General features: G+C 31.4%; 1 protein-coding gene across 1 annotated transcript; it reads left to right on the forward strand.

The window, feature by feature from the left end:
* Positions 1-2,626: 2,626 nt before the first annotated feature.
* On the forward strand, positions 2,627-8,022 carry LOC120075559 (alpha-xylosidase 1-like). Its single transcript, XM_039029051.2, has 3 exons — positions 2,627-3,001; positions 3,112-3,794; positions 5,877-8,022. Exons 1-3 carry the CDS (start codon positions 2,763-2,765, stop codon positions 7,748-7,750), a joined length of 2,796 nt encoding a protein of 931 aa, XP_038884979.1. The 5' UTR covers positions 2,627-2,762; the 3' UTR covers positions 7,751-8,022.
* The last annotated feature ends 6,339 nt before the right edge of the window (positions 8,023-14,361 follow it).

Below are 14,361 nucleotides of genomic sequence, written 5' to 3' on the forward strand. Positions count from 1 at the left end.
TACATTTAAATAATTCCTAAGTGACTAAATCAATAACGTAGTTGAGTTATATTCATATTGATATTTTAATTAAAAATAATAAATAACAAATGGTACAAACTATATTAAACGTAGTTAACATAGAAACCATTTTATTCTACAATTTGTCTCTTAATTGGGAAACTAATAAATTTTGTATTCTATATAAAAAATTATCAAAATTAAAGCATAAAATTTAGAATAGGTTTGTACATTATCCTTTTGATTTTTTTGTAAATATGAAATTATTCATAACAATAATAAATTCATTCTAATCAAGAATGTCTGTCTACATGTATAGAAACCCATAAAATTTTCATGCATACATACCATTTAAATGAAAAAGAGAAATCGATAAAATAAGAATTATCTAGAACTTTTAAATAAATCCATTCCATTTTCGTCGATATAAATAGATATTCTCATTAAATTTTTCACATTGATATAAAGAATGAATAGTATTTCCATTGATAAAAAAAATCAATAAAACATAAAAGATAACCAACAAAATACAAAATATAATATAAATAATAAAACGTATTAATTTATTTAAAAGCATAAATTATTTATTTATTAGTCCGGATATTCTTAGTTTTTGTTTTTATAGTTTTTTTTTAGAAATATCCATCAATGTTGATGTTTTTATTGATATCCTTGTCCACATGTTCAAAAAATCGGTATCTTGACATTTTCATCGACATCAACATACTAAATTTTGTCTAGAACTTGAGACATCCATTCAAAGTAATCAACAAATTTGACAATGTATGTGACACGCTCCTTTAAAAAATAGAGGAAATTACTTTTTTAGTCTAGATCCTCTAAGCTACCTCTGGTCTCTTGATAGGTTTTCTAAGTTCCCTCATGGATTCCGATCAATCTTGGATTAATCTCTTAAAGTTATGAGTAACTATTGATCAGATGTAAGTTTGTTCAATTTTGATATCTTTTTAAATTCTCGATCTCAGTCTACCTCGATGGATCCATAATATAAACCATAAAACTAAAAAGAAAAGAAAATCTTATTGATAGGTTGAAAATTGTTGGAAGAGATATTGTTTTCTATCCATTAACATCTTTTTTTGAGTTGTCCTTCTATTAGTAAACCGTTTGATTGCTTTTTGCCATGCAAAGTGAATTTTTGTTTCATTTTCCTAAATATTATAAAGTAATCTAAATTAAAAAAAAATACATCCACAAATATACAAACTTATCTTATTTCATTGCCATTCCAATTAGGAGCAAATCATTATAATTGAAAACAGTCACATTTTAATTGAAAGATTTTCTTTTGTTTTTACAATATGTGAAGGGTGCAATCCTAACCGGAAAATATAGTTGAGTTATATTCATATCAACATTTTCATTAAAAATAATAAATAAAAAAATATATAAACTATAATCGATCGTAATTAACATAAAATTTATTTTATCCTACAATTTGAGTCTCTTTAATGGAAAATTAATAATTTTTTATTAAATTATACAAAATGTCCATAAACTTTATAGTTTGTCTCAAAAATACCCTTAAATTTATTAATATGAGTTCAAAATTACCTTTACCATTAGTTTTGGATGAAAATTGTTGGTGTTTTATGTAAAAAATGTCCCTGAATTTTAGAAGTTTCAAAACTACCCTTAAATAAAAAAAAAAAGTTCAAAATTACCTTATTGTTATATGGGTAGAAATCATTAATATCATCGTACTTCTCTATTTTCCCTCTTTTCTCGCATATCTCTTCTCCAATACCCTCTTTACTCTCTTTTTGTTAACGGTTTGCTTTTTGTTCATTTAAAAAATAATAAATAAATAAAAATGCACAATTCATTTAAGGTAAATGGACTATAGGAAGAAGAAAGAGAATAATGAAAGCACCAAAGGATTTTAAGACTTAGATGTTTAACAAAGTCATTTTATGTTAATAGCTGAGTGTGTGTTAATAGTCAAATAACTTTTTTTATCTGACAATTTATCATTTGGTATTTTTCAGTGGAGATAATTTTGATTTTGAAATTTTATGAGTTTTTTTTTTTAACTTAAAAAATTAGTTTTTATTTTTATTGCTAAGAAAATTAGTATAAGAATTGAAAAAAATAGGAGAATAATGAAAGTATCTATATGAAAAAATGATGACATTTATATAACTTGTTTTAAAATTAGTTCTTTTCGAACACAAGAAAACTTCAAACAAATTGATTATCATATTAATGGTAGAAACATTTTTAGACTTTTATTTAAAACAATTAGACTTATTTTTGCAATGAGGTACTAACAATTTTTGTTCATATGTTAACAGTGGGGTATTTTTGATTTTTTTATAAAAAGTTTAAGAGTATTGTTGAAATAAAATTTTAACGTTTTCCATCCAAAACTAACGATATGGGTATTTTTGAAAGTTTAAAGTTATTTTTGAAACTTTGAAAGTTTAGGGATATTTTTGACACAAATTATAAATTTAGGGACACTTTTTATAATTTATTTAAAAACTAAATAAAAACTAGAGTGGAAACCTTCAAAAGGGAAGTGGATGATAGAGATCAGATTAGAAGAGACAGAATTCTGATTAAACGTATTTAATTAAAAGCTTTAGGACAGCATTATTAAGGCACGAATAACCAGATATCAAGTGTAGCACCAAATCAAATCCAGCTGACGAATCCTATGATCCTCACTCCTTTTATATCAAACCCAACCCCTAACCCTTCCACTGTTCTTCTCACTCTCTTCTCTTTCACTCGCTCCAATGCTTCCCTCTCGTTTTCTTCTTCTTACTCTTCTCATTCTCTTCTCCAATGGAGTCCATTCCAAACCCAATTCTTCTTCTTCTTCTTCTTCCTCCCCTGTTTCTTCCAAAATCGGACAGGGCTACCGTTTAGTCTCTGTTGAAGAAACCCCCGATGGTGGTCTCTTGGGTCGCCTCCAAGTTAAACAACCCAACAAAATTTATGGCCCCGATATCCCTTACTTGCAGCTCTTTGTCAAGTATGTTCATGTTCTTCCATTTTATGTTCTGTTTTCTTTTCTTTTCACTTTTTGGCCTCTGCATTTACTTCATTTTCTCTGATTCTGTTTTTTTCTTAATGTTTTGTAAGGCATGAAACAAACGACCGCTTGAGGGTTCACATCACCGACGCGGAGAAGCAAAGATGGGAGGTTCCATACAATCTCCTACCTAGAGAACAACCGCCAGTGGCGAAACAGACAATCGGGAAATCAACCAAAAACTCCATTACAGGATCTGAATACGTGGGTAGTAACCTAATCTTCAGCTACACATCAGACCCATTTTTGTTCGTAGTGAAAAGGAAATCAAATGGCGAAACCCTTTTCGATTCGAGCTGTTCTGATTCAGACCCATATAGCAATTTGGTGTTTAAAGATCAGTATCTAGAGATTTCGACGAAATTGCCTGAAGAGGCTTCGTTGTACGGGCTTGGGGAAAACACACAGCCGCATGGGATTAGATTGTACCCAAATGATCCTTACACTCTGTACACAACGGATGTGTCGGCCATTAATCTGAATACAGATCTTTATGGGTCTCATCCAGTGTATATGGACCTGAGAAATGAAGGAGGGAAAGCGTCGACACATGCGGTGTTGCTGCTAAATAGCAATGGGATGGATGTATTTTATAGAGGGAAATCTTTGACGTACAAAGTCATTGGTGGGGTTTTGGATTTTTACTTCTTTTCTGGACCTTCACCACTTGATGTTGTTCAACAGTACACTTCCCTCATTGGCAAACCTGCTCCCATGCCTTACTGGGCCTTCGGTATCATTCCATTCCTTTATCTCTCATTTGTGATTGGATTTGGTTATTATATATTTTGATGAATGTACTAACTTCATTTTCTACTCTGTTTTGATGCTCTGTTTTAGTGGTCCCTTAACATTTGAGGGGAGGATTTGAATATCTGAAACTTAAGTTTGAATTAGATACTTCATTTGCTGAGATTTGATTGTTCACAAATAGTTTGATGCTCAATTATATTTATTTGAATATCTAACGTCTAATTTATTACATCTCTACTGATGTCCAATGAAATGAATTGAAGATATGCCTGTGTCAATTTTTGGTTAAGTAATTCAATGAAAAGTAAATGCAAGAACTAATTTTATATGCTAAAAGTTAGTTTCCTTGAACTTTTAGGTCAATAGGTCCCCAAATAAGCTTTTGGAATTTTTTTACCAATAAATCCTTATACTTTCAATTTTTGTGTAATAGATTCTTGATAATATTTGACATTTTGAAAAATTTGCGAATTTATAGGACAATGACTTTACAAGTGCTTAGAAACTTTTTTTTTTTTTTTTTTTTTTTTCATTTAAGAACATTTTTAAGCACTTAAAAAGTCATTCCAAAAAGACCCGTAACGTCTTATATTAGATACATAATATAATTTAATATCTAATAGATTCTTTAATTTTAAAGAATATTGATTGTAGAATCCTATTATATATTTTTTAAAGTTCAGGTACTAAATGTGTAATTTAACCATAAAAGTTAAAGGCCTTAGAATATTCATCTTTATATTAAGGAAAAGGGTTGTTTTGCCATTTTATGTTGTCTGTTTACTCGCTTGATTATCAATTTTGCCTTTTTTTTTTGTATTTTTTACTAAAGTAAATTTATTTATTAAACCCATTGAAGAGAAAAAGATTCTCTCTCTACCTTTCTTCTCTCTCTCCCTATTAATTATGATAGAAGATACAATCTAATAATAGAATGCTTGGTTATTGTAATTTGTTTTCTGTAAAATATTGTTTGGTCATTCTACAATACAAGGATTTAGAATCTCTGTTCCAAAAATGGTGTTAATTTATCTTTTCTTAAAAGATTATTTTGATTTGATTATGGATCTGTTGGGAATTTCAATGAACAATTCTATATGAATTCTATTTTTGACTCATTAATTGAAGTTACATTAGATTAACTTCATTAAGAATTCTAAAATCCAGATCTTAACATCAGGTATGATTACTTGTGATGTGATTTCCCCCTCTTATCTTGGAGGGTAGAAATTTGTATTTCTTCTATAATGTTTGGTAGGTGTTGGGTGGTCCCTTTGCCTGTCCTAGGCTTTATAAGTGTATTCAAGTCTCATTTATTTATTTTTCCTTTAGAATCAACTTTTAGATCCATAAGATATTTATCTCATGATAAGCCATCTTTTTTGTTATAAAAATATATTTTTATTTCTAGCCTTTTGTAGAAAACTCATTTTCTCTTTTCCCCAAGCATGTCTTCAAGTCTTCAAAATGTGGACCCAAGTCAATTATTTATATCTTCATAACTTCACACCAATCTATATTTCTTCTTTGGTAAATATGTTACTCCCACTCCCCCACCAACGCCAACACCACCAACCACCCCCCCCCAAAAAAAAAAAAAAAAAAAATCTGTAATAAAAAGTAGAAATAGAAATAGAAGATTCAAGGCCCATCAAAGCTGTAAGTGAGATATTTTTAATTTGACATCTTTACATCTCATATTTGTGATAAGTTTTTTTAGGCTCTCTACTCTAAAAAATATTGTTCATGTCTTCCCTGCATCTAAGTCATTCGAGCCCTTTCCTTTACTAACTTTCACAGTCACCAAAACCAAGTCTTTTTTCTTTACTCTATTGGCCTTGTTTGTTGAGGATCCCACATAAAAAAAAAATAAAAATGAAGAGACCTCAAAATCTTTATAAGATACATGTGTTACGTCTTTCATTGCTAATTGTTCAATTGAGATGGAACCCATGTTATAAATTATTGTTCATGTTGTTATTCATTTATATGCAGAATTACAACTTTAACTAAAGCTCGGCATTAAATCAAACTTCTAATGAATTGATCTCTTGGTGTGCAGGATTTCACCAATGTAGATGGGGTTACCATAACCTATCTGTTGTTGAGGATGTTGTCGAGAACTATCAAAAAGCCCAAATTCCTCTCGACGTTATTTGGAATGATGATGATCACATGGATGGACACAAGGATTTCACTCTCAACCCCGTCAATTATCCACGTCCAAAGCTTCTAGCTTTCCTGGACAAGATACATAGCATTGGCATGAAGTACATTGTGATCATTGACCCTGGCATTGCTGTTAATTCCAGTTACGGTGTGCATCAAAGGGGCTTGGAAAATGACGTTTTCATCAAGTACGAGGGTGAACCATACTTGGCTCAAGTTTGGCCTGGTGCTGTGAACTTCCCTGATTTCCTTAATCCCAAAACTGTTTTGTGGTGGGGTGACGAGGTCCGCCGTTTCCATGAACTTGTCCCTGTTGATGGCCTTTGGATTGATATGAATGAAGCCTCAAACTTCTGTTCTGGATTGTGCAAAATCCCAGAAGGCAAACAATGTCCAACTGGAACAGGACCCGGCTGGATTTGTTGCCTGGACTGCAAGAACATTACGAAAACAAGATGGGACGATCCACCTTACAAGATAAATGCTTCAGGTTTGCAGGTGCCAATAGGCTTCAAAACAATTGCAACCAGTGCAGTTCACTACAATGGTGTTCTTGAATATGATGCTCACAGTCTCTATGGGTTCTCTCAATCCGTTGCAACGCACAAGGCCCTTCTCGGTCTCGAGGGGAAGAGGCCGTTTATCCTTTCCCGTTCCACATTTGTTGGTTCAGGCAAATATGCAGCTCATTGGACTGGGGATAACAAGGGAACATGGAATGATTTGAAATACTCTATTTCTACAATGCTTAATTTTGGTATATTTGGAGTGCCAATGGTTGGTTCTGATATCTGTGGGTTCTATCCAGCACCCACAGAAGAACTCTGCAATCGTTGGATTGAACTTGGCGCCTTCTATCCGTTCTCAAGGGATCATGCCAATTTCTATTCCCCAAGACAAGAACTTTATCAGTGGGAGTCTGTTGCTAAATCTGCTCGAAATGCACTCGGGATGAGGTATAAGCTCCTACCATACCTATATACATTGAACTACGAAGCTCATACAACTGGAGCGCCAATTGCTCGACCGCTTTTCTTCACATTCCCAGATCTTAAGGAGTGTTACAATGTGAGCACTCAATTTTTGCTCGGGAGCAGTGTTCTGGTATCCCCTGTGCTTGACAAGGGAAAAACAAAAGTCAGTGCAATGTTTCCCCCAGGCACTTGGTACAGTTTGTTTGATATGAAGCAAACCATAGTATCAGACGAAGTTCAGTATCTGTCTCTTCCTGCACCATTGAATGTTATTAATGTGCATTTGTATCAAAATACCATTCTACCAATGCAGCAAGGCGGATTGATTTCAAAGGAAGCTCGAAAAACTCCATTCACTTTCGTTGTGGCCTTCCCAGCCGATGATAGCAAAGGAGAGGCCAAGGGAAAGCTGTTCCTTGATGAAGATGAGCATCCAGAGATAAGTCTTGGGAATGGTCTATCTACTTATATTGAACTTTATGCAACTGTGAGCGAGGGGAGTGTTAGAGTTTGGTCTGCAGTTCAAGAAGGTAAATATGCTTTGGAAAAGGGTTGGATAGTAGAGAAACTTATTGTGTTGGGGTTAGATGCAAGTAAGCGGGCAAACGCCCTTGAGATCAACGGAAATGCGGTTGAGGGAGGTTCGAATATTGAGTTTTATACATCGGAACAGAGTTATCAGCAAGCAAAACTGGAGGATGGAGGGGATAAGAGGAAAACTGCCATGGTAGAGGTGAGGGGATTGTCATTGCCTGTTGGAAAGAACTTTGAAGTCTCCTGGAAAATGGGATAGAAAGTGGAGAGGTAGAAAATTGTCACCTTAGACTGTCTGATTGAGGAGCTTTTTTTCTTCTTCTTTCACATGCCCCTTCCACACTTTCTTTGAAATTGGTTGGTGGTTCCTTGTTTTTTTTACCTCTTTTTTTTTTCCCTTCCCTTTATTGCTTTGATGGAAAAGAGATGATGAGCCAAAGCAAAGCATATCTTCATCCTTATCCATGGGAACAAGCCTTGTACTTGTGTTCATCGTTTTATGTAGTTTGAGAATAAAGCAAGTTCCTATCATTCAAGGGTTAAAAACCAAATCAAATGTGTACTGGAAATGGTCCGTTAACTCAACTTTGCTACGTTCGAAAAAAAACTCACACTACTATCACATAAATAAGTTTAAAGAGAAACTAAAAAACAGATTAAATTAAAAATTATATTAAATACGAACATTTTGAAATATAATTAATGAATATTATCTTTTTATTATTATTATTTTTTTTTAAAAAAAATTTCTACACCTCTCTCCAATTTTACATTTGTGTCTCTCAATTCAGTATATATATATATATATATATATATTTTCCTTTTTTCAATCTAAATTCTTATCTCCCATACTAAATTTTAATTACCTATCATCAACTAAAAGTTTCCTCTCTAAAAAAAAATATTAAAAAAAATTTTAATTTCAAAATTTAATTCTAAAAGGTTTTCTCAATTTATTTCAAGAATTAATTTTATCAATAATTTATTTTAAGTTATAAGTATTGAATTAAGTTACAAATATTGTATTGGTTGATCAAACTATTATATAACTAAAAATGCAATATCAAAAGTTTTAGAATCTAGATAGTTTTGCAACTTTTTTACACTTTATAATGATATAGAAGTTTGATATTTTCTTTTTTTAAAAAGATAAAATAGCTTATATCTTCTCTTAATTTGTATTTCTCTCTTTTTTAACTCCATCATTCTCAAAGTTTAAGATTAGTGTGGTAGTTTACAATACTCTACCACACTAAGTTTGCTGTATTTATTACAAAGTAATGTTGCCTAGGATTTGTATAACTTTTATTTTGATAAATATATTTTAGTTTTATCTGATACTTGTGGGGTAGAAAGTTATTTGATAGGCAACAACACTAAAGTTAATTTGTGAAATATTTGTAGGTATTATTTAATCTTAGATTGAAGTGCACCTAGATTTTATGCACGTGAAACACTTCTTTTTAAAATTTAATTTTAATAATAGTAATTTTCTTTTTCCAAAATGAGTATAGTTCTTAAAACATTATATTAAAAATAGATTATTTTAATAAATAAAAAGTTAAAATAAAAGAATACCTATATACATATCTCACAAATTAACTTTAGTTTTGTTGCATATCATCAAATATCTCACAAATTTTGTGGAATTTAATTTGTGAGATATAGTATATTACTCCTATTTAAAGTAAATTTTCAAACGAAGAACCACGGGCAATGCACGTGCACAAAATCTAGTTGTATTAAAAGAGGCAATAAGAGAGAATCTTTTCTCCCCATTATGCCCCTCATTTTTGTTGGGATTGATGCCCTACTCTCGTGGTTTTGTAGTTTATAATTTATTTGAACAAATAGATTATTTATTTAATAAAATAAGTTGTTATTTCATTTGATATTTAGTTGCATTATCTTAAAACCAATAAACTAAGATCCTATGTTATTTACTGTAGCTTAAACATGTATGTGGTGACATACAAGTGGATCATATTTAAGTGATAACCTAAAATGTATGTAATAGATGGATAAGACTGGGTACCTTATCCTAGTGACATTACAGATACGACCCATTTTATAATTGTTACAATTATTGTAAAGTGTTACAAATGATCTGATTCTGATCATTCATGTGGAAACATGTGAGTGGGGGTATCCTACACAAAGAGTTTGTATAGGACTAAACCACGAAATGATTAGTCTCTCTTTATAACATCGTTACTGGAAGAGACTTATATTTCACCAGGATGGCTATAGATGGCTTGATCTTCATCCTGAGTTAGTTGTGAATTCCTGCCTATGAGGGCGGTATTGGGGTTGATGTCCTAAATCTCATAGGATTCTATAGTTTGTAAATGTTTTGAACAAACTCATTGTTTATTTAATAAAATATATGATATTTTATTCCATAATTTAGTTGCATTAACCACAAACCAATAAACTGACATCTAAGGTTATCTTGTAGCTTAAGCATGTATATAGAGACATAGGGGTGGATCATGTTTAAGTGATAATCTAAATGGTCTGTAGTTGATGGATAAGACTGGGTATCTTATCCTGGTGACACTACGAGTATGGTCTGCTTTGTAGTGTTACAATTGTTGTAAAGTGCTACAAATGATCTGATTCTGATCATTCATGTATAGACATGTGAGTGGAGATATTCTATACAAAGGAGTTTATATAAGACCGGACCACGAAATATTTTGTCTCATTATATAACATCGTTCATAATAGAGACTTACATTTCACCAGGATGACCATAGGTAACATGACCTGAATCCTGAGTGAGTTGTGAACTCCTGCCTATGAGGGCGGTCCTTTGATTTATATGGGTGAGAGTGGCTAGATGGCCGACTCAAAAAGCCTATCATTTCGGGGATTCGTCTGATTGGAGAGCTGGGAACATAGGTACACAAGAAGAAATTCACTCTTTCCCTGAGGTTGGGGTAAGTAGATAAATTATTCCCTTAAGAGCTGATTTCGGAGATTGAACAATGTGGTGCCACACCCTTTTATGGCCCAAGAGGGGTTTAGTTGGACTATGATCTATTGTTCATTAGAGGGATCAGTAGTACTTAAGGAGTTACGAGCAATTTGTGAAGGGTCATCATACTATTGATTGATTATATCTAATGGACACAGAAATATATTTTTAGTGCAAAGAGTACAACTGTCGATCTTTAGTGGAGTGCCCGACAGTTGATGAATGGTGAATAATTTCATTAAAGAGTTTGATTAATTATTCATGTACCGTTGGAGCTTCAAGCTACAGTTCCATGAGGTCCCCTTGGTAGTTCAATAGGATTAAATGAGAATCAATTTCTGGATTAATTTGAATTGTTCTAATTAATAGAGAGATTTAATTATATATAATATAATTAAGTTATTTTAATTATATGTGATATAATAATTATAATGTATTTGATGCATTATAGCTTTAATGAGAGGAAATAAATATTTGATTATGATTCAAATATTGATTATATGAATTGGATTCATAATTGTTAAATTTAATATAAATGTGATTTATATTAAATGCCATATGAGAGAGAAAAGAAACTATAGGTTATATTGTATGTGATACAATATTAAAATTAAAGATTATATGTTATATTTGATATAACATATAATTTAATATATATTATATGATAAATCAATTATTATTATTATTATTATATATATATATATATATATTAATTCTTATTTTTAATCTAAATGAGCAACTCCCTCCCCTTCTTTTCCCTCCACCCACGTATGTGGGTGGTTAATTTCAGTAATATTTTGGCTTTTGAAAGAGAGGAGAGTCTCCTTCTTCATTAGACACACTATGTGACAAACATAAGTAGTTCTGTAAGATTTGAATTGTTGGTGAACAATCTCAACTCTTCCTCATCTCTACTCTAAATTCCCTTATTCCAAAATAGCCAGAGCCCACCACTCCTGGGTTCTTTACCTAAGAATATCGAGAAAGCCATCATGGTAGTGTTCATATCTTGATCGAGGGATTCTTGAAGAAAGTCTTCAAAGGTAAGGATTTATGAAACCCTAAGTTTCCTTTTAATTTAAGCATGCTATAATTAATTTATGTAAATGCATAATTTGTGTTTTCTTTTCTGTAAAAATACATTCGGTGAGAAATGAAAATTGGGACGATCTTGTTTCCGCTCAAGGTTCTCTTTAATTTGATATCCTTTAGGCAGTCCTTTGATCTACATGGGTGAGAGTGATCAATTTCGCCAACTCAATATGCTTACCAATTTGGAGATTCGTTCAAGTAGGGAGTTGGGAACACAACTATACAAGAAGGAATTCATTCCTTCCCGTTGTTAGGTAAGTAGATAAATTTCTCCTTAAGGGCCGATTCTAGGTTTTGAACAATGAGGTGCCTCACTCTCTCACTACTCAGAGAGGGGTCTAATTATAGTAGGACTATGACTAATTGTTCATTAGAGAGATCAATTGTACTTAAGGGGTTAGATGTAACTATATATGTAAAACAGTAATTTTGACTCAATTGTATTTACAAGCAATTTGTGAAGGGTCAACACGCTATTGATTGGTTATATCCAATGGACACAAATATATCTACAGTGCGAAGAGTGAACCTGTCGGTCTTTAGTGGAGTGACCGACAGTTAATAAATAGGGATTAATTTAATTAAATAGTTTAATTAATTAATCTCGTATCATTTGAGCTTCTAAACCGTAGATCCATAAAGTCCCCTTGTTAGCTCAATAACGATTAATAAGAATCAATTAATTTTAGATTAATTTGAATTGTTCAAATTAATTAAAGGGAATTAATTGTATGAGATACAAATAATATAATGCATATGATACATCATAATATAAAGTTTAATGAGAGAAATAAATGTTTGAATATGATTTAAATATTAATTATATGAATATTATTCACATAAAAACTATAGATTGAAATTAATGTGAATATGATTCATATTAACTATAGGTTATATGAGAGAAGTTAAATTATAGGTTATTTTATATGTGATATAATAAATTATAGGTTATATAATATATGGTTTAATTATATTAAATTGGTTAATATAATTGGAGTTAATTTCACATAAGATAACTCCCTCACACTTCTCTCATATGGTGAGGCAGAGGAATGGTTGAAGGATTGATTATGTGAAATCAGTTTTTGATAGAAGAGCTCTGCACATCATTCTCCCTCCTCTGTATTTCTCTTTCTAGAACTCTTCTCCCTTTCATCAAAATTAACCAAGGAAGCCCATAACTCTCCTTGATTCTCACCTCGAGAATAATAAGGTAATCATTGTAGTGGTATCCTCGTTGTTGTGTTCGAGGTCTTGCTATGAAGCAGTATTTGTGAGAAGGAGATCTTGTTTGTGATCTTGTTGTTGGAGAGGAATTCGAGAAGAAATAGTTCTTCAAGGGTAAGTTTATCTCCATCCCTTTCCTCTCTATATTTTACAGTAAAAATGCATGCTTAAGGTTGTATGTTTATGTTTCCATTGTTCTTTGTTCTATTAAGTTTTGAAAACAAATTCTAAGTCACGAATGTGGTCAATTGCTTCTATTTCGAAAATTCCATTCCTTTAATATGTATTAGAGCCAAATTGTATCTCTAAATTTCATTTTTGTAACTTGAAATCAGAGTTTTAGTGGGTGTTTTCACTACATTTTGAATGTATAGTATGCACTTGGATGTTTACAAAAATTGGCATTATATTTACCGTTTTAAAGTATTTAAAGTTGCAAAGACCTGATGATTTGGGCATTTAAATTATGTTATCGAGCTTGTAAGTCCGTGTCTTGGAGTCTCGGCAAGAGTTGTTGAAGACAAGTAGATTTGGAGAAAAATTAGTGAAATTCGAAGAAAAGTAAGACCTTCTGACCTAGAGCGTCGGGCTCTTGCCAAAACGTAGCTCGCTCGGGGGCTTTCGCATAGAGCGTCGTGGTGCTCATTATAGAGCGCAGCGGCGTTTTTTGAAATCTTGCCGAGCACTGCAGTGCTCCGGATGTGAAGGCCAGAGCGCAACGACGCTCTCCCTAAGCGCCGCTGTGCTCCGATTATTTGACGCGCATTCCAGATGACTTCCAGTTCGTGGGTTCGAGGCTTGGGTAGTTTTTCTAAAGCACTTTTTATGTAATTTGAATTATTATGTATTTTTATTGTATTTTAATAAATTAAATTATATAAAATTTGTATTAATTTATTAATTGCTTAAGATGCCAATTTTTGGTCTAATGTTGCTGTTTAAATAATTTACATGTGATGTATGATTATTTTATTATATTGCATAATGTATGCCACATAGTTTAAAATCCCACCATAGGAAAAATATATTATCATACATCATATTTAATATAAGTGTTATATTATATAGTTGCATGATATATTAAGCATACTCATTCATCATATTAAATATAAATGTTATATTATATAATTGCATGCATTTAAAACATGTCCATGGATCATACTATATTATAATTGTTATATTATATAGTTTGGATGATGGATATATGTTTATTTTCGTTACTTTATAATATAAGTGTTATGTTATGTAATAAAGATGAAAATGCATGAAGCTTGACATTACTTAGAAATTATAAGTGTTATATTTCTTGTATGTTATTAGATGCATTTTTATAGGTTTTTAATTGTTTCATTGAGTTTTATAAGTGTTATAAGTTTAATGAATTTAGAATTAAAATCTATATCAAGAATTGCATGCAAACATAGGTTAAAATTAATTTGAAATGGTTTAAAATTGATTTCACCTAGACCTATATTGAAAGATTTATAATGTAATTAGAAATAGGTTAATATTTTATTTTCTTTTAATAGGATTAAAATGAAAATAATAAAAGATTAAATTTATAAAATAAT

This window comes from Benincasa hispida, chromosome 4, assembly GCF_027475165.1.
Source record: "Benincasa hispida cultivar pf3 chromosome 4, pf3_genome.v1.1, whole genome shotgun sequence".
Classification (NCBI taxonomy): domain Eukaryota; kingdom Viridiplantae; phylum Streptophyta; class Magnoliopsida; order Cucurbitales; family Cucurbitaceae; genus Benincasa; species Benincasa hispida.

What these genes read in the sequence shown, in the direction of transcription:
- LOC120075559 (XM_039029051.2), top strand. Translation starts at nt 2,763, where the DNA reads ATGCTTCCCTCTCGTTTTCTTCTTCTTACTCTTCTCATTCTCTTCTCC. An exon ending in TACTTGCAGCTCTTTGTCAA is followed by an intron (nt 3,002 to 3,111) that starts GTATGTTCATGT and finishes ATGTTTTGTAAG; the next exon opens with GCATGAAACAAACGACCGCT. An exon ending in CATGCCTTACTGGGCCTTCG is followed by an intron (nt 3,795 to 5,876) that starts GTATCATTCCAT and finishes CTTGGTGTGCAG; the next exon opens with GATTTCACCAATGTAGATGG.